Source organism: Melozone crissalis, unplaced genomic scaffold (genome assembly GCF_028551555.1).
Source record: "Melozone crissalis strain CALT ecotype California unplaced genomic scaffold, PUWL_Pcris_2 ptg000023l_1, whole genome shotgun sequence".
NCBI classification, from domain to species: Eukaryota; Metazoa; Chordata; class Aves; order Passeriformes; family Passerellidae; genus Melozone; species Melozone crissalis.
The window spans coordinates 19,845,922-19,869,949 of NW_026535801.1; the positions used below are offsets into that span (position 1 = coordinate 19,845,922).

The 24,028-nt window shown below is 36.7% G+C and overlaps 1 protein-coding gene across 4 annotated transcripts in view; it reads left to right on the top strand.

Annotated features, from left to right (window-relative positions):
- Positions 1 to 24,028, top strand: part of LNPK (lunapark, ER junction formation factor) — a 48,837-nt gene that overhangs the window by 15,665 nt on the left and 9,144 nt on the right. For all 4 annotated transcript variants that reach the window (XR_008483117.1, XR_008483118.1, XM_054277911.1 and 1 more), the window contains exons 7-12: positions 3,646 to 3,726; positions 3,817 to 3,868; positions 10,894 to 11,112; positions 16,115 to 16,220; positions 16,922 to 16,992; positions 18,310 to 18,480. Coding sequence is in view for 2 of the 4 variants with exons in the window: in XM_054277911.1 (XP_054133886.1) it covers positions 3,646 to 3,726; positions 3,817 to 3,868; positions 10,894 to 11,112; positions 16,115 to 16,220; positions 16,922 to 16,992; positions 18,310 to 18,480 (700 nt within the window). In the remaining 2 variants the exon portion in view is untranslated. The remainder of the gene's footprint in view (positions 1 to 3,645; positions 3,727 to 3,816; positions 3,869 to 10,893; positions 11,113 to 16,114; positions 16,221 to 16,921; positions 16,993 to 18,309; positions 18,481 to 24,028) is intronic.

Sequence of the window (24,028 nt, forward strand, 5' to 3'; positions counted from 1 at the left end):
GTTAAGCATATTAAAGCAAGGGCACAGGACATGTATTAAGCTGATACAACCGGGAATTAGTGGAGAGTTTACCTGGATCCCATCTTAAAGATGGGATAATTCTTAGCCTGAGGACAGAGTTGTGAAGCTAGAGTTGTGAGACAGAGTTGTGAAGCTGTAATTACCATGCTAATTTTAGAATTAAACCTTGCTGAAGCTTACTCAGCTACTCTGAATACTAGGCTAAGTGTAATATTAGACTTTGACAGACTTCCAGGCCATTTCAGGTAAGAGTTTAGAAATTGCATGTGTTAATCTAGGAAAAAATACCCAGCTATTCTGATTTCAAAGCTGTCTTGGAGGTACATTAGTAATGGGAAAAAAGTGCAGAATATGAGTTCTGTTACTCAAATTAATTACTCTTTAATCAACTTTGTTTTAAGCCTTCTGGGTGTAGACAACCATTGATATTTTCATAACTTTAGTATGTGATAAAAGCTCTGTTAGGAGTTGGTTCTTGTATAAGCCCAGTTTTGTCTGACTGGTTAGAGTACTGAAAATATGCAACTGGAAACTCAAAGTACAGTTTAAAATCATATTTACTGACAAAAAGTCGGTTACCTTGGTGGTTTTAATGTTGGCATGGATCTGCTCAGAGAATACTTAATTACTGTGACTTAAATGATGCATTTCCAATTTTAATGAAACTTTTGCTACATGTACTGGTATATTTTAAATGGTAAACTGAAATTAATTTCATGGCTTTATGTGAATATTAACAAAGATCTCCTTGTAGTTGGAGGTAATTCCAACTACAGTTCCTAATTCCCAATTTATGAACTCGCGTATGGTGAATAATGAGTGGTTTGCACCATGCCAGTACTTAAGTCTTTGGTTGCTAAATTGCCATTACAAGAAGCTTAAAATACATTACTCATACTATTCAGTTTAGGCAGCTGATGTCATTCCCACAGGAATTCTGTTTGGTTGCCTGTTGGGAAGGAGTTCATCCATACAATTGTTCATAGGAACAGAATAGCGTACCATGCTTATTTGTTAAGATCTGATTAATTCCGTGAAAAAAATCATGCTTAATCTGGTATTACCTGTCTTAGAGAGTTCACTCGTGACTTGAGTTGCTCAGCATTATAATTTCATTGATAAGGGTAGACTATGAGTTAGCCTTTGGCAGAAAGTAGAAAATGATTTTGTAGGAGAAGTATTGGATCTCAGAGAAGACTTTGTTATGGAAAAAGAGTAACATGTTGAGCAATTTGCTGTGTTAGTGCTCAGCATCAAGTTAACCTTTCCAAGGTTATGCTTCAGGATGGTGAATGTTCCAGAAGTCAGTGTCTTGGTTTGTGTTCATAAATGAGCTTCCTGTGTTGGCACAAAAGCCAGTTTTCTCTGCTATGCAAGCACAGAAGTAATATTTAAGTTTTACACAAGCTCTTACTTTCCTCTGGTACTTACACTGATTTGCTCACAGTAAGTAAACTTGGTCCTTTTTGATTCTTTATTTGGTATTGTCAGCCAAATTTCAATTTACTTTAGAAAAGTATACTCTGTAAGTGAAAGCATGAGAAATGTGGATATGCCTGTAGAAATCCTGACAATTTCTATATATTTTCAATAAATGTTTAAAGAGTCAGTTGTGATACTGAATTCTTGTTCAAATTTAGCTTTACTAGAATTTTACAGCTATATATGAATTTCAAAATATGAAGAGTAACTTGTTGAATTATCCAAAAACTATGTGATGTGGAGGATAACTTCAACATCTGAATCTTGTAGTGAGAATTGAATTATGTTTCAAAATAATGTTACTGTTTTTGCAAAACTTATGTATCCACAAATAGCTACTATACTATCTAATACTTCTGTGGCAAGAAGTGCTTTAGATAAAGAAAGTGTCAAGTGATGGTGGAGCATTCTGGTTTTTCTCTCCCCTAAAGGTCACTTTGTCCTGCAGAAAGTTATTACTCATTTTTCTTTTTGACTATACAGACAATAGTATACATTTTATGTTCATTGATGTGAATTGGGTTTTTGAAATTTTGATTTGGCAGACAAATACTAGCACTGACTGTTAAAGCTTCCTCACTTTGCTGCTTCACCTCACTAGCCTTACCCCTTTGTATAAAAGTCTGTCTTACAGTTTTTACTTCTATAAGCAATAAATACTTTATTTTTCCTATTAGATCATTAATTCTGCTCTTATTGCCCTGTGTGGTATTTGTTTTACGAAGTTAGTGGGTTAACTCCAAAGTGATGCTGAAATACAAGTCTAGGAAATTGATTTTTACTTTCTTCTTCACTCCCTTTTGTTTCAACAGTCCTTAATTAACAGCCTGGATAGTATTCCTTGCCTCAAACTTCAAGAAATGTGTGGAGGAGTGAGTGTTAAATGAATACACAGTAGCCATTAAATGGAGTGAATTTTTATTTAGCTTCCGAGGTCTATTTGTAATCCTGAGGTCTGTCTAAATGCAAAACTCCTGCACAGTCTGTGTATGCACAATGGCTGAACCTTTAGTTTCTCACTAGCTAAATAATGGCATAAAATTCATGTTAACCTGCACCATTTGTTATTTTAGTAGTGATAAATGAGTTTGAGAGAATTTAATTTTTTGACCACTGACCTTTTCAGTTTTGCAGTTTATGCCAACAGCAAACTTCAGAACAAACAAAGTCTCCACTTTTAGCTGAACATGGCCATTAGTCAGCATATCTAGGAAGAAAGGTCTGCTTAAGATACTGTAAAATGTATTATAATTTCTATCCGTGTTAGGTATTTGTCATAACTTCAGCTATTTCAGTTTCATAGTTAAGCTGCTTCTGATGTTGGCTGTTAACCACTAAAATGATACTTTACTAGTGATTACTTTTTTTAATTAAGCCCATGTATTAGCTATAAAGCCACTTGAGTGCATTGTAAATAAAACGCTGTAATAATGAAGTGCTTTAATTGCACTCCCTAAAGTATGCATAGTTCTCAGTAAATTTTTTTATTTAAATTCTTAACGTGTTCCTTTTTTCTGAAAAGCAGTTTGAATTGCTGTAAAGATGTAGATCCAGCCTTTAAAGTCATTTGAGCAAATTCCATGGCTGTTCTCTAGTTAGTGAGTTTTCACAGCATTTGCAGCAAGCTAATTGCTTCTGCTAATAAATAATCTAAAATCGATGCTGACAGCAGTTAATTGGCACAGGGACTTTATTCTGTAAAGCACTTGGCTAACGACCTTCCTTAAATTAATAGCATTAAGTGCTATGAGGAAATAAATCTAAGGAATTGCCTGTCATTTGCTTGTCATGTCTAATAACTTCCAATAATGATGGCTGATAGATTTTTGCACATTCCATTATTGAAGTTGGTGCTTGTAATTATTCTCCTCATTATATGTAAACAATTAGCAATATTTGGTGTTTCCTTGCAATAAAGCTGTTAAGTGCAAGTAGTCCATTAGAGTTTGGAAACTATTTTTGAAAGCAAAATTTATTTTCCATTGAATACAGCAAATCCTCAGGTATCTGGAAATGCTACTGGTTCATGGATGGGCTTTGCCTTTTGGTAACGTTGATTAGATGCTTCTAAATGGGAGGCTATGGTGGGGGGAAATACTTTGAAAAATTATCTATTGATGTGTGGAACCTTTCTGTTTCCAGCTTGAGGAAGTAATGGAAAAGGAAACCTACAAGAATGCTAAACTAATCCTTGAAAGGTTTGATCCAGAATCAAGTGCAAAGGTGAGTCTTGTTATTGACTGATACTGATGTAATATGAAAGGTACTATGGAGCTGAGCATTCAGATAATGTTATTTATCATTAATTGGCAGGACACTGAACTACCATCTGCTGGAACATCTGCAACCCCAAGACCTGGACAAGGTAATAGCCCTGTAAAACGGGTGCTCTTTAGCATAGGTACTCATCTTTCACAGCAATTTCTAGTCTAGAAGTCTGTCTATGATAAAATTTGTAGATCAATTGACCTCTGTTTAGGGTTAATAGACTGTTCATTAGGCTATGCCCATTACTGTTCTGTATTTTTCAGGCAAGGGATCTATTACTAAAGCCTGATGTTCTAGACAGCAGGATATTTAATGCTGCTTGATGTTAAAGCTGAGAGAAAATTAACTTCTTGTGGCAAACTTGCAACTTTTCTAGAATACTAAGGTGTGTTCAACTCTTGTCTAAGGTTCATTGACTTAGTTTTTCAGTTGTGTTTCTGTTTATGGCTAGTTAGACCTTTCCTAATGCAGTGCTTAAGCTACATCTATTTGGTGCCTAGAGAGGAATAAGAAGCTGGTGCATAATTCAACTACTTTGTAGCTGCAAAGAGTGGACAGTTCTTTACTGGTTTACATTGTTCCATTTAAAGGTGCCATTGAATAAAATAAAATAGAAAAGCTTGAATGTGTTTCAAGGAAGCCTTGTTTCTAGATTGCCCACACAGCTTTCAAAACTCAGCAGATCTCACACACAGTAGAATGCTTACATTAAAAATGTGGTGTTTTTGCAAATATTTATGCACACAGACAGCTGTTAATTTTTGTTAAGGTTGTGTGTGAAATATGCTGTAGTTAAACTGAAAATGCTCGTATGAGCACAGTATAAAGGCTGCCTGGTACTCTAATACTGAGGATTGTACTCACACTTTGAGACCAGTCTTTGTCACTAGTTTGCTGTTATAACCTGAAAGGGCTGATGTTCAAAATACACTGCAGAATGTGATATGCATAGTTTTTCATAAAATACAGATTGGTTTAGTATTAGAATTGTCAACTTTGTATTTAACTCTTCTGAGTTACCAAAATTCTATTTTTCCCATTTTTCACTTGAAGTACTTGTTTTGCTCAGTGCAGAGCACCTGGATTTACTAACAAAGGTATTTATAAGCTGCATCATCAAATCCTCTTTTTGTTCTTCTTGCTTAGCTTTAAATTGCCATGAAAATACTTTAAAACTATCCTTACTTGTTGACATTGACTGTGAACAGTTGCAGTGCAGTACCTCAATAGTGAAGCTTTAATCTCTTCTGTTGTCTTAGACACAACAGCTTTTTTTCAAGTTTTCTCCTTACCTGTCTTTCCCATACTCCATTTCTGCAGCATTCCTGGTTTTGTTCAGGCTGAAGGGCCGTTCTGACACCCTGTTCTTTTCTCTGCCTTGATACAGCTCGTGGGTGGTTGCCAAGAATTTTCTGCTATACCTGTAATGTGGAGGTAGTCTGGTTTTAGCTCTTTTTAAACTCTTTATAAAATTCATCCTTCTTGAGCTATGTTAGAAATCACTCCAGTAGTCCAGTAGAAGGGTGACAGATCTGTTTGCAGAATGCAAGTAACATTGACCAGGGGATGAAACTGCCTGGAAATGTGTTTCTATATAGAAATCTACACATAATTAACTATAAATTAGACAGTGGTAAGTCTTTAGTCACTCTGGCTTTATGAAGAGAGAGCAGCACCAGTTTTGAAACTCCATAGGAAGTACATGACTGATCTCTTCCCCTCTACCTAGGCTGTGTAAGGAGCAGTGGTGAGAAGTGAGTTGGTCAGTGTCTGTTAATTAGTCTTGTGCATGTTTGGGTTCCCAAAGTGTAGTGCCCCTGCTTTTGATCCAGGGAGACAACAGCTGATCAGCTGGATCCAGCCTGTGCTGTGTTGCGTTGGTGGTGTCTTGACGGTTAATAGAAGGGCTGGGAGGGAGAGGTTCTGGGAGAATTAGAGTTGTTTTTGAAAGCCAGTCGCTGTAGGCTGTGGTCTGTGGTAATAGGTGTGGTATGAACAGATATGTGAAAAACAGTTGTGGCTGAGGAGTTTGCCCAGGCTATCTGTGCTTAGAACTTTTTATTTAGAGCTAGCTGTAAATTGGTCTCATGAGCTTGGTGGAAGGAATCTTTTAGTACAGTTTCATTTGCAGAGAGTGCTCTCTGAGACTGTCATGGTGTGAACCAGTAACCTCTAAGTGGGGACACAACTGAGAAAATGTACAATTCTCTTTCAAACAGATTCAACTTTTTGGGGTGCATGGACATTCTTGCTTGATCCTGAATAAAAGTGTAGTTTAACTTTGAAAGGGTTTTGGAAAATAAATTTTGTAAATTGTCATGCTTATGGTTGGATTTTATGATCTTAAAGGTCTTTTCCAACCTAAGTGATTCTATGAGTCAATGTAAATTTGTTCATATGCAGCACAATTTTATTTTAATGTGTCTGATCTGTTCTCTAACACATTGAATTTGGAATTGGTGCAGCTTTTTGTCCCCATTTAAGTAGTTAGACTGTTGTGGTTTGGAGGTGCGTTATAGTTCAAGAGGGACAAGCTGTGCTTGCCTTTGGCTTGTGAAATTATGGGGACTTAATTTCCAAATAAAGTTTACTTACCAAATAATTCTTCCTATATGCAGTAATTATTTCAATTTTTAGCTATCAAAAAACCTACTAGCTTATGGCTGTTCACACTAAATATCTGCCAAAAATGAATATTAGCTTCTGTTCTGTGCAGTATATAACTTACTGTAACTAGGTAACACCTTTATGTGGTTGTGGAATAATTTGGTGTATGTAGTATGTGGTAGAATTAGAGTGGTTTGGAATAATAAAATACCTGTTAATAAGTTAACATTAAAGCTTCCCTGATCTTCTCTTTGCTTGCTTTGGGTACAAGCTAGCCAAGCAACAGAGCTCATTTTCTTGCTCTGTAATGGAGTCTTTTTGAAAAGATGATAAACAGTAACTGATACATAATCAAGTTGGACAGTGTTGTGTATGAGGCAGCTGATGAAAGGTTAGTTTGTTTGTATGGCTTTTACTTACTGATTGAAATGAGTAAGCTTGCACATCATACTAATTGGTCCAAAGGTTTAATCAGTATTGCATAATAGTTGATTCTTAGAACTGGTAGCAGCCCAATTTTCCTGTGTGTTTAGCTCTTCTTGCAGTTTTTGTGATTTTGACATGCACTGCTGAAGTAAGTAATGGTATTTTAACAGATTATTTAGGTTGATCTTGTGTTTGGTATAAAAACATCACAAAATCCAGAAGGAAAGGAATTTGAAAATTTAAATGCAATTGTATCTGTTCAGTAATGTTTTTTGAGGAGTACAGTCAATGTATATATATACTTTAGTACTTTGGCCATAGAGAAAAATAGGGTAAATATATATTTTCAGTGAAATATTCATCAGCAGTATCCTGTTGTTGGTACCTGCTCTTTTCATTTTAATATGACTGTTAGCAGGGGTGTATTGTAAATGAGATCACTCTGTGACCTGAATTAAAAATAATGCAATACAAGATGGTTGCAGGCTGTGGGATGGATATAGGCATGAGGAGGAAGGAAGAAAATGCTTGGTTGGTCTTCAATACTAAAGCCAACAAGTTATGTAAACTGTATATTGACCTGCAGTGTAGTGTAGCTCTATGAAAATAATATATTATTCTCTACAAAAATCAAGGTGTTTTGAAGGGAGGAAAAAATAAAATAGTTATGCTTGTAAACATGAAACATGTCACTGCCTCACCACTGCAGTAGTGTAATAGTCTTTAAGAGCTCATACTGAATCATGAGTTGAGTAGATACCTCTTAAGTAATGTGTCTGCTTATGTCTGAAGTGTCCAATGCTGGTAACTGCAGAATTTGAACTGTAGTGTGTTTGGAGAATAAAAGTTCTATTTTTAAGATATTCATCTGTCTTCATGCTGTTGACTTTTGGATACACAAATATTACTGAAGAAAATCCTTGGAAAATGTCAAAACTTCATTAAAACTACATCAGCAGTAGCTGTAAATTGTGTTAGTGTTGAGGTCAGCGGACATGTTTCTTAGCTAAGTTGTGCAACTTGGAATTATGGAAATCCAGAACTTTGCAAAAGGCTCATTTTTAATACATTGCATGTTAAGGCAATTTGAGAAGTATATAGATCATATTCAGTTACTTCAGAAGAGTATTAAGGCTGTTACTGTGGAAGTGGAGGTGCAGAGCAGGAATTAGGGGAGTTCTTGGGTAAAGGGTCTGTATGTGATACTAAAATGATGAGACAGGGCTGTACTCTCCTTGTCCATTTATGGATCCTGGGGATGGTATCAGTAATTACAGCATCAGAAATTCAGGTTTGTGTATTGTCACTGAATAACATCTACAGCCACTCTGTGAAGGGCAATACTGGGATGGATGGGCTGTTGGTTGTGCCGAGAAGAGCATTTCTCACTTTCTCATAATGCAGATTCTGGTGACTTCTCTTACTTGGGGAGCAGCAGAGGGTTGGCAAATTCTCTTAAGTATGAATCACAGAATAGAATGAAAGCCAAGTGAATTTCTAAGTGAAGGGGGGAAAAAGGCATTGTAAATAACCCAATATTTTGTGGAAACTAGCAATGAGTCTTGCATTCTTAACTCTGTAATGAAACTAAAACTACTGAAGCATATCTCTCTAATACTTACTGTAAAGTACTGGTTCAGCATCTTTATAGGAACAAAAATATGGGGGAAGAGTCATTAAAGTAGCAGTATCTTTTTAATTGAAAGTAGTTTAAAGAAGTCTTGCCAAAAATGACCCTTCAGAAGGAACAGGCAAAAGGGGCAAAGCTCTTGCAGGCGACATGGAAATTGCTTAGAAATAATGTATTATGGGCTCAGAATAAATGTGAATATAGCCATGACTTATTGAAACAGACTCAGTACTCTTAAACAATTAATATGCTTAAACCACATGATCTAGAAAGACAGCCTTCAAAATGCAAAAGTAACATCCATATGTAGAGTTCACAGTAATGGTCTTGGGCATTTTTCTATGTGAAACAATAATAAAGAGGGTTTTATAATGAAAAAAGAATGGACTAAGATGTCTTTACAGATGTTTAAAATGATCTTGGAACAAGTGGAATTAGGCTTTGTATTTATCACTCATTTTTTTGTACATATGTGGACCTGAGAAGACTTGAGAAATTGCATGCCTTTTAGCTTAATTTTTGAAACTAACACATGACTGGAAACTATAACGCACACTTGACTACAAATAATAGATTTTAATCAGCATTTTGTATTTGGAGATGGGCCATGCCTGGTGGTCAGATGACATAGAGAGAATGCAGTTATCCTAGTGTAAGACTTGAAAGGTTACTGCTTATGGCTTGCACAAAAAGATCTTGAAGAATGTGAATATAAGGAGGCTCATCATAAATGAATTCTTACTTCATATAAAACTTAATACAGGAGCAGTTTTCAAATCAGAAGCAAGTCACTAAGGAAGTGCTGATAGAATTTCTGCAACTACCTCACCATTTAATCTCATTTGCCAGATTCTGAGCAGCTGAAATAGTGAGGGGGCAAAGATACTTGTTAAAATCAAGTTAAAATGCAGAACCTTCAGACTCATTGACTGGTGTAATTTTGCCGATGAAGTTGCGTGAAGTAATGCAGCCATGCCCATGATGTGGCAGGGGAAAAGTAGTGATTTGTTCTGCTTTGTAGGAAACTTAACTAGATGGATTTTTAGTAAGACTGTAGTTTTTAAACTTGTAGTTTTTAAAGCAGCAATTCCAAAGAACTTTTAGGGTTGTGTATTAACCCTGTTTATATGTACAGATAAGTAGTCAAGACCATAACCTATGCATGTAGCAATTTTCATGGCCCTGGATTGGCTGTATTCCCACAGAACCATTACATTTGACCTAGTGCTTCAGAGATAGCAGCTCTTTCTTAGTGCTGCCAGCTGACATAGCACGCTCACCTCCTCTACCCACAGCAGGAGCTTAGCATGCTGGAATTGTACTTTTTGGGGGCAGGGATCATTCCTTCAGACTCAGCACACCCATCTTCAGTGGCTGGTTGCCGGTGGACCTGGAAACTTGCCTGCTAAGCATTTAAACCCTTCCAACATGACACAAAGTCAGCAGATAAAATCTCTCTAATCTTGAGACTAGTGGAAGTGATTTTAAAGTCCAAATGTAGTGTTAAATTCCGTTTGTTGTGGAAGAAGACATGGAAGCTGTTTCAAAGTGGCATGGTGCTATACACTAACTCTGTGGGGTATTACAGCTTTAGGTGTGGGTGTTATTGGGGTGTCCCTGTAGAGACTAACCTGCTACTTGTTAACCATGTAAATAACAGCAGACTTAAAGCAATGGTTACATTTCTGTTTCATTTGTTGTAATAGCGTGTGAATCTCAGGCTTGCATGACTATTGAAGAATTCAAACCATGGTATGTTACTCTGGTGATATTTGGCTTCATGTAAGAACAACAAATATTAAGTTTTTCATGATTGTGATTTAATAGTAGTGGTGTGAGAAGAGGTAAAAGCAGGATCGTGTTCTGGTGGAGCCCATTCTTGCTTTGTGAGAATCCATGTAGGTGGTTTTATAATGGGGTTGCTGAAACAGGTCAGTGAAACTGTACCACTGGAATGAAGCATTTCCTTCTGGTTTTAGAATGGTTTCATTTATCCAATCTGATTTTTTTTTTTCATAACTTTGGGCATGTAACCTGAGCTTATTAGATACTGAATGAATAGTTTTGGTCCCATAGAAAGCTAAGCACTTAAAAGTGTTTTTAAGCCATGGAGTAAAAAGTGTTCAATTCTATACATTGTGGTTTGAGTCTAGCTGTTTGTATGTCCAATGTTCTGCCTTAGCAGATACTTTGTGATTCTGTTTTCTAATTTCCTTCTAGAGGAATTTTGCCTGAAGTATTTAACAGTTATGATAATTGAAATATAGTATTCTATCTGGTATTTACTTCTGTGTGGTATTTACTTCTATGAGCTGAATGCTCAGCTGGTGTTAAGTTTTAGACCTTCCTGACTTTGTTTGATTCTGTAATTTGCTAATTGGTATAACAATGCTTAAGCACTTTTACTAATATCTTGCTTATGTGAGATATTAAATTCAGTATGTACATATTCTTGTCAGAAATTCGTCAGAGGACTGCAGCTCAGAGAAATGCTTCTACACCCCCACCTGCAACTCCTAAACAAGGCTCTCCCAAGTCCCCTGTTCCAGCATCTCCTACCCTGCAGAGAGAGGGCCCAGCTGTGAGCGGGCTCCCAGAAAGAGCTGCTGTGCCATCCTTGCCATCCAACGTTCTACCACGGCGCCCTGGATCCCCTGCTACTTCAGTGCCTGGAATGGGTAAACACAGCACTTAATGTTATTTACAGTTTATATTGTTTTCTCTGGTTACCAATAAAAGAGGCCATTTTCAGACAGTATGGAAATGGCATTTCATTTGGAAATAGCAGAGCAGTTATCTGATTAAGCAGGAGTTCCATATTCAATTAGCCATAACTCTTTACAGCTGGCACCTTTTGATGCTGAAACCTATTGCCTGAGCTCATTTAACTGTTATGGCTTCTTTGTTTAAATGGCAATAAAACTTTGCAGTATTCTGTAGTCAACAATATAGCATACCTTTTTATGTTCTTAGTTTAGAAGAGCTCTATGCTTATATAAATCAGGTGCAGAGGAGAACACTTTCAGAATACATTCATGCTTCTCACTAAACCCTGCACATATTTTTTTAAACATGGATCTTGACATTTATTTAAATTTTTACTCTAGAAGGTATAGTCATGCAGCCTATACTCCTAGATTAAAGTGTGGAATACCAAATACAACAGAAAAGTTGTCTGTGTTGTAGCTGAATACTAAAAGGTATTGTTATTTTAGTACAAGAGTCCAAGGTTTAGCAACAGGTTGAAATCTGGTAGGAATGAGTATTCCTTAAAATTTGGTATCATAGTCTAAAAATGTTTTTCCCTTGATTTCCTATTTGGTGTTCAGTTGGGATGGGCTTTTAATAAATACAATATGAACTAAATTGCATTGGAAAGATTGCAAAATTTGAGAGTTTTGGGTGGGCAGCACCGTTCTCATTTTCCTTGCGGGTGGTAAAGCTGTGTGTGGGTTTGTGCCAGGCCTTTCATTCTGTGTGGGATGTTTGACAAGTTGGATCACAAGGCAAGAAAGGAGATAAAATGCTGTCTTGAAAATAGAAAGGGCACAACTTGCCAAGAATCTCATGAGCACCAGTTTAACGTGGAGTAGTTCTTTGCTCTATGTACAGGGATCAAGAATTTATTTCTCTGCCCTACATTCCTGATTTTTACTTGGAACTACTTAAGTCTTGCTGTTGTCCTTCCTTATTAACTTCCATGATACAATCAAAAAGCAGAGCTGTAGATAATATATTGACACCTGCTCTCTAAGCTCCTGGGCAGCTGAATGTTAAAATGCCTTTTCCTGTTGTTTAGTGTCTTGGAATAAAGTTGTCATGGAAAGTTGTGATCTCCCTTCTCTGTAGATTCCATTCAGCCTTATTTGATGTTAGTATTTCTTCACCTGTGTTATGAAGCTGCTAAATTTGTTTTTATCCCTGAAGTGAACTGTAAAGTCAAGTTATTAGTAAGTCTTGATTATCTTGAAGTACCAGAAATAAGCTTCTTGCACCAGGAAATTGGTCATTTGGTTGCAAATCACATTTACTGATATCTGATTTCCAAAAATTCCATAATGAGTTTAAAATTGCATGCTCCTTTTTAAGGAAGCTGACTGTAGAATAAAGTATTAGCTGTATAATAGCTTTATTCTTAGGGGAAGATTCAGGCACATTGAATAAGCTGGATGAAATTCAGCCTTTACTGCATAAATATTTTAGAGGAAGAAGGAAAATCAAGTAACTGACTTCTTTGAAAGGACAGTTGCCAATATTTGTGATTTCAAATTTTAATGTAGTGTTTGTGATAATGCCTTACAGGCAGTTTTCCCCCACTAAATATCTGGAATTTTGACTTAACATGTTACTTTGCCATAGATAACAGTGGGAGCAATTAACTGCAATTGTCAGTTAATATGGAAGCTCTCTCTTTTCTTGAATTTCCCCAAACGTTCAGTCAGGTAACTGTAGTGAAAAGTTCATAAATTCAGTATCTATAAGAATAATATGGCATCTGAGTTTATGCTTGGCCTGAAACAAATATGAATAGCCTTAATTATCTCTATTTTACAGAAGATTAATAATTAATTTTCGTTGTACTATATTTTGTAGGGGAGAATCAATTTAACCTGTATTACCACAGAGCTCCCATATGTTTGAAAATTAATAACCAGCAGGTAGTTGAGAGTTTGCCAAGCTTTGCAAAAGTGACCAGTCTTTCTACAATGATTGCTTTTGATGTTTGTATTAATTACTGGTGTCCATAACAGCATGAGAACCAAGATGGTTGGTTTGAGTTATTAGTAGGCAGGTAATTGAAGTTTTTGATGGAATGTGTTGTGATGTTTCATTCTACTTTATTTAATTTTTGCTTTGGTTATTGACTTCTAGAAACTTCATATATTGGTGATTTACAAATTATATGAAAACTTGGCCTTCTGAATGAAGGCCTAAGTTAATATTTGAGTGTAAACTGGGTATTCATAAAATTATTCTAGGGCTGTAATTTTATTGCAGTATCAGCCTTTTTTTTGATGGAAGTATTGGATCTTTCAGGTTTTTGTAAAGCTTTAGGAAATGAATTTTGCCTGACCTCTACTTTGGACAGGTTTAGCAGAATACAATTTATATTGCATATATTGAATTTATTCCATCTTGCTACTGGGACAGTTTTCTTGGTCTAGGTTCCCACTTGTGGACAGAATATAGGAATAACTTGGAAATGCATTCACTGATTCTTATCTCCTGAATTAATTTCTCTTGTTTGTGAAAGTACGGCCTATTTTAAAAACATTTGTGTTGAGGATGGATTTTTTTTGTACTTGAGTCCTGGGCTGTCAATTGCAGTATTATCTGAATGAGTTTTCTTGTTCTCCTAAAGATTAGGATCTCTTCATTCTGGTGGCCAGTGACAGGGCCCAAAGAAATGGCGCAAAGCTGAGCTGGGGAGGTTTAGGTTGGGTATCAGGGAAAGGTTTTTCACCCAGAGCCCTGCCATGGGCTCCCAGTGTAAGTGATCACAGCACCAAGCCTGACAGAGTTCAAGAAGTGTTAGGACTGTGCTCTCAGGTACATGGTGTGATTTTTGGGGTGTCCTGTGCAGGGCCAGGAATTGGACTCAACGATTGAGATGGGTCCCTTCCTACTTGGCATATTCTGTGAGTTCTCTTCTTAGGAGATAGGTGTTACTTCTATGTTAATGCTTATTAGGAATGCTGGAACCTAGGACTGTGCATGTCCTGATCCTGTCCCTGGCTAAGTTGCTATAAAAAAATGAAATCTAAACAATCCTGAAAAGCTTGAAGTCAACTGTTTTTAACACAATATCTTTCAATTAAATGTCCTTCTGAATTAATTCAACATACTAAAAGATGATACTCTCTTAGTTGTCCTTTGGATTTTTAAAAAATCCTATTTTGCATTTTTAGACAGTGTGTTTTTCTGTTTCAGGTTTGTATATTGAGACAGTGATTTTAGTTTGTGTTACCCTTTAGCTTCCTCTTTGTTTATTGGTCATACCTGAAGAACACTGGAAACACATAGCAAATTGAAAAGAGAATCCTTGGCTGACTTCTGTAGTCACTAAAGGCTCTCTTTTAAGCCATGATGTTTCTCTATTTGTTTTTGCTGGATAGAATGAGAAGAGTTATAAGCCAGAACTCTTCTCAGAGAAAACACTGGTTTCTTTTTGCACCTTCAGTATTTCATTTCCATGAATTTCATAAACTTAGTTCATACAGGTCTTCAGGTTGTCATATGCTCATTTCAGGATGAAACCTGCTAATACTCACTGATTTCTTTTTTTTGTCTAACCTTCTTACCTATTTTGAGCTTGCATAGGACTTTTGCATTTTTAAAAATAATTTAGTCATTGCTTTAAACCAAGTCTTATTTGTAAGGGGTCACAATTTTGTCTTGGAGTGGCTTGAAACTGAACCATTTTGTCCCAGTTGGAGAGTTCTGAAAGACTGGTTCATTGTCCTACTCAAACATTGTTTAGGTGGTTTTGTGGACTTTGAATGTAATTCATAAAGGTCTTATGGGAATAAGTTTTAAGTGTTCCCCTCTCTTCCCCCAAGTGCTGCATTATCTTACACTCAGGACTGTTTGTTGGAAGTACTGTAGCATAATACTTCCTGTGCTTAAATGTAAAATGTTTCCTCTCCATACTTGGTTACTTGAATGATTGCATTGGAATGGCTCAGGCTGGAGTTTCTCACATTAGCCCTAACTTATTCTGTTTTAAGGCTGCAAGAAAAAGGAGACATCAAAACTCAAAGCTATAGAAATAGAAATTGGTTGTTCGCAGTGGTCTTGTACAATGGACTAGATGTTCTAAAACTTTGTGGAAAGAGAAACTTGTGCTGATGTTCTGGTTTAACTGCTGTTTGTAGAGGTGAAAAAGAATCAACCATGGCTCTTACCTGCTCTTTAAGGAGTTTTATTTTGATAGTAGCTTGTTAAATACATGGGAGAAATAGTATCTTTATGGTGGCCTTCTGGCTTCTTTGATTAAGCGTAAATCTGAAAGCATCCAGCTTGTCATGAAATGTGGGATTACCAACATGACAAACAGCTGGACAGGTTTAATGTATAGACTCAATGCACACTGAGAATGTGCTCATGTGGTATAGTAATTACACAGAAACCAGGGGGTATTTCTGTGGTGACATCTTCATAAAACCATAGACTGGTTTGGATTTTAAGGGATCTTAAAGATAATCTCTTTGAAACCACCATGCCATGAACAGGACACCTTCCAGCACACCAGGTTGCCCTGATCTCTAGTTCTTCTACTGTTTCCATTGATTTTGGCAGATTTATTGATGTAAACTACAAGGGTAAATTTGCAGAGTTGAGTGTACATGAAGATAACTTAGTTAATTTTTTCTTTCTTAAAAAGCCTCTATTTGTTAACGATTGAATACTATTGATACGTTAAGCTTGTTAAAAATTATAAATTTAATTACATGTCCAAGGTGTAAAAATGGAGTGATTTAATAAAATTATAAGCTAAAGGAGCAGCAGAAGAATTTTGAGCTCTTGTGGGTAGAAGAATCTTACAGCTTTCTGAGTGGACTAAGAAATATATCCATGTATATTAAATTGATGTAATTATTTTGTTACACTAGCACACACAATAAAATGTAATACGTATTTATACAGTGGAAAATAATTTTGATATAATTTATGTTCTAGGTCTTCATCCTCCAGGCCCCCCTTTGGCAAGGCCTGTTCTTCCTCGAGAAAGGGGAGTTGTGGATAGAGTTATTGAATATTTGGTTGGTGATGGTCCTCAGAACAGGTAAATGTTCTTTAAGAAATACCTAAACACTTAGGGGAAAGGAAGCTTCTTAACCTTTTTGTTTAAGCCATGTCAGGGTTAAAAGAGTTGTAAGTGAACTTGTCCAAAATTTTCATAATTGAGAACTGGCACTTTGTTAATGCTTCACTTGAAATATCTTTGCAGGGAAGCTGGTAATATTTGGGCAAACCTAACCTCTGTTCTGAGTAATATTAGCTGTGTGATACAAAGAAAGAGCTGTGCTCAAGTGGGTGAATGGCTTATATTTTGAACTAAAAAAAGAGAAAACATTTGCCTCAGCACTTTAGCTTTATATCTGTTATAAATGTCTTTCAGGTTGCCTTCAGAATTCTCCAAACATATCTGATCTTAACATGTTTACTATGGTTACTTTTCATATTAACTGTATTCTAATGAAATAAAGGCTTAATTTGGATGTTATTTTCTGACACTGATGATATTAAAAATATGTTGAACTGTAGTTTAAAGTGTAGCTGAGACTATTTCACTGTGATTAAAGCAACTTCACAAAGTATTATTTAATCTACAGATTTAGTTTGCTTTCAAGGTTAATAATTTCATTGTGGAAATGACTTTTTGGAAGAAAAGGTTGAAGATATTAGCCAATATGTGAGGTAAAATCTCCCTTAAGCATGCTATTGCTTCAAGGTATGTTACTATATATTATTCATGTTTTCTAGGTATGCTCTTATATGTCAGCAATGTTTTTCTCACAATGGTATGGCTTTGAAGGAGGAGTTTGAATACATAGGTAAGAGCTAATCTTTTTTTAGACTGTCTTACTTGGCTAATATTTCATAACAAACATGCATCATACTTCATTTTGGCTGCAGCTGAGTACTTAGCTGACATTGTGAAGTACCACCTCGTGTGGGAACATTTTTTGTTAACTTATTACTCTGTTTTTAAGATTTACTCCAAGGCTTGGAGAAGTACTTTATTGCAACCTTCAGGTCATGGATTTTATGTGTAGAAAACTATTCAGTAGAAATAAGCTTCCTCCAATACATCCCTGAACATTGCTACTGGCTATGAATGGTTCTCAGAAGGGTTTTATGTTGAGAAACTATCTGACATTAAAGTGTGCCTCTTTTACCAGAACTTAAACTAAATTTTCCTTTGGCAAGAAGATCTTGGGGACGTATTGGAAAAAGAGTGGGAACAAGCCCTAGGGGCCTATATGTGAATTTATGGCTGACAATAACTTAAGACAGACACAGCTCTTTATTGAACACAGATGTTGTATATTGCCTGCTTTCTACCACAAGTGTAAGCCTGATACTTAAGAAACTAGGGATTCCTAGATAAATCTTCTATTTCATTTTGTTTTGTTTACTTTTATGAGTAAATATACTGCATTGTAACAATAAGCTAAATTTTTCCTATGAAACCAAAGATAAGTAGTCTATATGTTATCCTAGTTCTTATGAGTTCACAACTCAACTGTACCAGAAACTGCCACTTCCCCCCTTGTCTTGATGAGAGAGGGGGAGGACAAAAAGAGTTATTTAAAAGAGTTATTTAAAGTGTTAAATGATATCCAGTACTTCTGCAAAACAAAACTGCTTTTTCTTAATTAAGCACCACTGGAGCAGAATGCTCCTCAGAAAGCAGAGTGAAACATAACATACCCTATGGAATTCCTAACATCTCCTAACACTTCCTAACATCAGAGTGTGAGGAAAGTGGTGTCTTAAGGGTAGGGGAAGAATAATCTGCCAATTTAATTCTTTTGTAGGAAAGAATAGAACAACACCATGTGGCAACATCTGGCACTACTGAGTTGTGTTATTTTGTTCATTGTGGTTGAATCTTTCACAGTGTTGGGCAGTACTCAGTTCAGCAGAGCTGAAAGCAAGCAGGTTTCTAAAAACCAAATGTCTGCTGAATTTATAAAAGGACTTATATAGAACAACTTATGTAAATTTGGTGGAGGTGCTGTCTGGTACTCATAGTCACTTAGTTAACTGGTTTTAGTATTTTAAAGCGTCAGAATGTAGTGTAGGAATAAAGGTGAAATGTGAAGCTAATTAGTGAGGCTGCTTACTGGGTGTGCTTTGTGGTGTAGCATTTAGATGTGCCTACTGCTTCTTCCTGAATCCTGCAAGAAAAACTAGACCTCAGGCTCCACGGCTTCCAGACTTCAGTTTTGAAAAAAGGCCAACTACAGAATTGCGATCTGAAACGGAGCCTCTAGAACCCAGAGAGAGAAGGCCCCAGGAGACTGAACAGGCAAAAGGTAAGTACTGATCTCATGAAGTCTGCTCTTTTCCAAATGTCTAGTGAAATTCACTGTCATCTAGCTCTCTATTGAGCTAAGTTTTCTGGTAAGAATGACAACAGCTGAAGCACTCAAACACTGCTCCAAACAGGGTTCCTGGTGAGGTGATCAGTGACCAAAGTCTGTCAGTGTTAAAGGCATTTGGTCAATGTCCTTAACATGCTTTAGCTTTTGATCAACCCTCAGTTGGGTAGGCAGTTGATCTAGATGATTGTTGTTGGTCCATTCTAATTGAAATAGTACAGTTTATTCTGATTTCATAAAAAGTGCAGTTTGTATTTTTTTCTTCATTTCTTGTCTCTGGTCCTAGCTTAGGTTGTTGATAGTAGTGTCTTTTTTCCTGTACCCTAAAATGTCTTCATATTTGTCATTATTTTGTGCAAATGATGGCATAACAAATTTTTTCACTCTAATGTTACTGACAAATGGATAGAAAAGGCTGTAAATTACAGAAATAGTTAAGGAGGGAGTATGTCCCAAAGTAGTTAACTTTCACTGTGTTTGGCAGGTCATTTGATTGAGGTGTGTTGGTATTTCTGCCTTTGTTCCTTTTGCTCTTTTCCTCAGGGCAGGAAAATCTAGTAAAACTGCCTTGTTTAATTTCAGGTAGTTCAAAGACAAATTGTCAATTTTAATTTAACATAGTTCCTTTTGAGACGTTTTATAGTCTACAGATACAGTAGGCATCTGGTGTACAGCCAACAGGAAGATGCAGTGTTTTAAAAGACTCCAGAAATCATAATTTCAGACCAGAGGATCTCCAGTTAGATGTACTGTTGAGTGCTTGATGGGACTTTGTTAGTTTAGGCAGGGATCCTGGAGGAAAACTAACAGATAGTGTGCAGCCCTGAGGTTCAGGCTGCAAACACCCATCTGTGGGAAACTGTCAGAGTGTAATAGAGTGCTTCTGCTTGATTATTTTGAACAGGGAGTACAAAATAACATTGGGTGTTACTTTCTGGCATGAGAAGGCTACACAAAACCAGGAGGGAAGTCATATTTAGTGGTGGCAGTCTCTGGGTATGGCCTCATGAGGGTGCATTGTAGTCAAAACTTGCTTTCTTTTCCTGTACCATAGGGCACTCTTACCTCAGTAAAAGTGCTGTTACTGGCATGAAAGTAAGCCTGAAATCAAATGGATGAAACGGAGACAATGAAAATATCTCATTTGCCCTTAAATTCTGGTGTTATTTTTTTAGCAAGGGGAGAGTAGCTTCTTGAGGGTAGCTTCTACTTTTGAACTTAGAAGATTCTTACAGAAAAAGGCATACTTTGTTACTGGGATCTTTAAATGTGCTTGTTTTCTTCTATCTGACTCAAGTAGAGAGGTCCTTCAGGAGGGATATTCAACTCTTGGAGGCACATGCCTCACGAGTTTTTGAATATTATCCATTACTGCACGTTTTTAGAGAGAGATAAGGAGATGTGCTTGCTAATTAATCTGGTATTATCATTGAAAGAAATTATTATGAACCCATGCCTATAAAGGTCTGAGCTGCTGAGTCTGTCTACAGTTGTTGTAAAGAATGTAAAATCTGAAGAATTACTGTGAGATTACAATTAACCAGTTCAGATGTAGGAATGAAAACTGTGAGATAAGTTGCTTTTTAGGGAAGCAGAATTTTATCAAACATTTCAGCAGAAAAATTGGATGGATTTATTGCAGTAAATATGATTTTTACTAATTTACCTTTAACAATGAAAATTACTTGTTTTTTTTTCTGATGTGGTCTTGTATTAATGTGCTGCTTTATTTAAAAACAGCAGGAAAAGAACTCCTGTGAGCTTCATTGTCCAGTTGTCTTTTTCTGATAGGAAGTAGATGGTAAGATTTTGCTCAAGAAGCATAAGAAATAAGTAAGTGGTATACAGACTTTTGGTTTTCAATGTTAAATAGCGGATATTTTCTGAGTATTTATTCTCCAAGATGATACAAACCATTCTGTTTTGATAATTCCTAAGCAGCCAGAAATAGAGTATATCTTAGTACTTTACATAGCTCTGAGAAATGTTGTGTTGATTTAGAGGAGGCCAGTGCCTGCCTGTGACTTATCACAAAGGAATCTCTTCTCAATGAGAAAATATTTTCACTAAATCACTTTTTCCACTGGAACTGTAATGTGGAACATAACTGCTTACATGCAGTTGGGGTTTATTAATAAATGAACACATTCCTTGATTGTAAGTTTTAAGGTATGAAGCTGTCATTAAGGTACAGCTCTGGGGAAGGTTTTTGTTCACCACAGTAAAATAGCTGCTGTCATAGCAAGAATAGAGAATATATCTTCACTTACCGATGTAGACAAACATTAGCATCAGGAAACCAACTTCACCACAATGCTGGCAACACAGGGGAGTACAAACTCTTATCTGTAATTCATTTATACCATAGCTGTGTAGCTCAAGGAAACGGCAAAATAATGTGATCAAGAAATGCTATAAATATTTTTTACCAGTCAGCTACTTTAGCTAATGGGTAGAGCATGAAGCTGAATCTTTTTTCCAGTTGTGTGCTCATGTAGTGACAGGCATGTTACATGCTACACCTGTGGATAAGAGATCTGAAGAATGCTTATGGAGAATGCCATTGGCACTGAACTTGGGAATTTTGTTTTAAACCTCTGGAAAATGGAGTCATCAGCTGTCAGTCTGGTGCAGATTACTGGCACAAGCATCATGCTTCCTTATTCAGCAGATTAATTTAGGAAATTTAAGTACCAGAGTGAAGCAATAAACTTCAGCTCTTTTCTTACCTTTCCCATAAATGGCTTGATTTGATCCCCTCCTCCTCCCATCAAAGGCTAGTTGGTTCTCTCATGTACTTATCTTAAATGTATCAATGTTTGGATCATATTGGAAGAGCCAACAGGAAACACTTTTAGCCTCTGGATTAATTTTGTCTTGCCTTTATTTAGTGCTGTTATGCTGTTTTTGATTCAGGTTTAGCATTTCACAGTATTTTGAAAAAAAATTAACTGCATCAGTCTTTTGTGTTGAATGTCTGGTGCTGATATTTAGAGGTCGTCATTAGATGAAGATTTGAACTTCAGACTTCACCACAGTGGTGAAACACTTTGTGGACTACTTTATGTGATGTCTCTAGATTTGTATGGAGTTCCTTGGTCATCTTGGTCAAATATTTTTATGATTACCTAATACTGTCACTTGTAAGGATTCTTGGAATACAGCAACTGCTAGTATGTTTGAAAGGGTTTCCGTTATAAAGGCAGGTGCAGAAACTTGGCTTGTTCAACTGAAGGGGTCACAATAATGATCTGTGCCAGAAATAATGACATTTCAAGTGTGTGCTCATTGTGAGTTCTACCATAAATGGAGCTTGGCTTTGGGCAAGTGTTGCAGAAACCTTTTCTAGCAATAAAACTGATGGAAGACAAAGGACTAATATGTCTAGAACTCGATTTCTCAAGCCCACTTAAATCAGCTCACCTTGACTTTAATAACATGTAAACAAATTCTTTTGATTTAAAAATGTATTATGTTTCCAGTCAACCACAGTTCAGTTTTGCTGAACAATAGAAGTTGCCTTTTTGGTAGGATGTATTCTCTGACTTGTTTCAAAGGCTTCACAAGAGCTTTCTGTGACACCAAAGCCACTAACAGATTACTGTGAGACACATGTTCTTTAGAAGTGCTCAGACATGTAGCACTATGTAGAAATCTATCTTAAAGGGGAGCTGTAGTAGTGAAGAATACTTGTCCCAAAACTGCTTGAAAGGACAAGCAGCTTTATTTTAGAGCTCTTACACTATTTTTATGAATTCCCACTTATTGGCATTTTGTAGTTAATTTAATAGTGATTCAGTATTATGATTTCACTGGTTACTCATTGAAATACTCTCTGCAACAGGAACAAGGGTGGCTGACTTCTTACAATGTGAAGTGCATATGCTTTCTGAGTACTAAGCACTAAGCAGGAGTGTTGGGAGGAAAAGCTGCTGTAGCCAGGAGCAGGTTTTTTTAAGGTTACATTGTTGCAGCTCTTAAATGTACACCAAGTGTAGGGCTGTGTTTGCTGTTAAGATCATGTGGGTCAAGCTACATTCTGTGGTTATATGATGGATTAAGTATTCCTCATCAAGAACACTTAAATTGTCTTTTGTCATCTTTTAAAGTTTATTGTCAGAACTTTCACTTGTTGGCTGCTGCTCTTACAAAGATTTTATTCATGCACTATTTAAATCAGGTTGCCTTCAGGCAAGCTTTCCAGTAATTGGTGTATTTAAAATGGAATCACTATATATTTTTAATGAGACTGATCATGTTTGTGGTTGGAGTTAGCATCACTTACTCTGAATGCCCTGGCTACTTGTTTAAGGGACCTGCTCTTTAGTTTCTTGTAACTTTCTCAGACTGCATTATAAGACCAAAATTTTTCATGCAAATTTGTATTACTATAAATTTAGTAGAGTTTCAAGAGTTTCAATTAGTTTGCCCAAGAACATACTGAAAGGAAAACTCATACAATACCTGACAGTTTTTGTTTAAATAAGCAGGGTCTCCATACCTTTTAGTAGAACATAAAAATGACAGCACTGTCCTGTTCTTTTGATTATAGTTAGAATATGCATTTCTTCAGGTTTTCTCCTTTCCATTAGAAGCTTCTGCTGATAGCTGTGATTGTCCCTGGGTTTTACATCAAAGATGTTATAAATGCTTAGCATCCTTCTGATCAGACTGAGCAAACAATCTCTCTCCTTTTTTTGACTCAAGCCTGAAGACCAGCAATAAAGGAGTGTAACTCAAGTGTGGAGGGATTGGAGCAGGAAAATGCACAAACTTATTCATAGAATTTGAGGCAGAAGAAAAAATGCAGAGATGAGACAGAAAGAAAACTGACAGTTGGGAGATAAAGATTGAGTACAGACAGAGATGGGAGCAAGATGGAAATTAAGGAACAGGAGAAGAGTGGGATGGCTTGGAAAATAACTGGGAACATTAATTTGCTTGGGCAGAAATAGGAGGGTTGAAAAATTTTTTAACAAGAAGCCAGGGCAGGTGTTGAGCAGCTTGTGGTTGAGATAACAGGGAAAGAATCAGAAGGTGAGTCAGCTACAGACTTGCTAAAATGAAAGATCCAGTCTGAGAAAACGATGGAGAAGCTGGGCTACTCTGAGCAGTCTGAAATGAAGCCTGGAACTAGCTAGGCAGAGGTTTGTGTGGAAAGAGAGGTCTTCAGTTCTTGGTGACAGATGGCTTTTGTACAAGGTCTGCTGGACAGGGGTGTGCAACAGCTTTTTACTCAGTCATGGGCCAAGAAGCCAGAGTAATGGTTCTAAGGCTTTCAGCTCTGCTTGAATTCTGTATCAGCCTGAGGCAGTCTGATTACTTTCAGACTTCTACCCTACATGTTCTGATCAACATGAACATGTGACATTTGACTGACACTTGTTTTCTGAGAGGTTGATATTGGGACCAGTGCTGCTTGGTATCTTTGTCAGGAACATGGACAGTGGGCTTGGGCACACTTCAGCAGGTTTGCTGATGA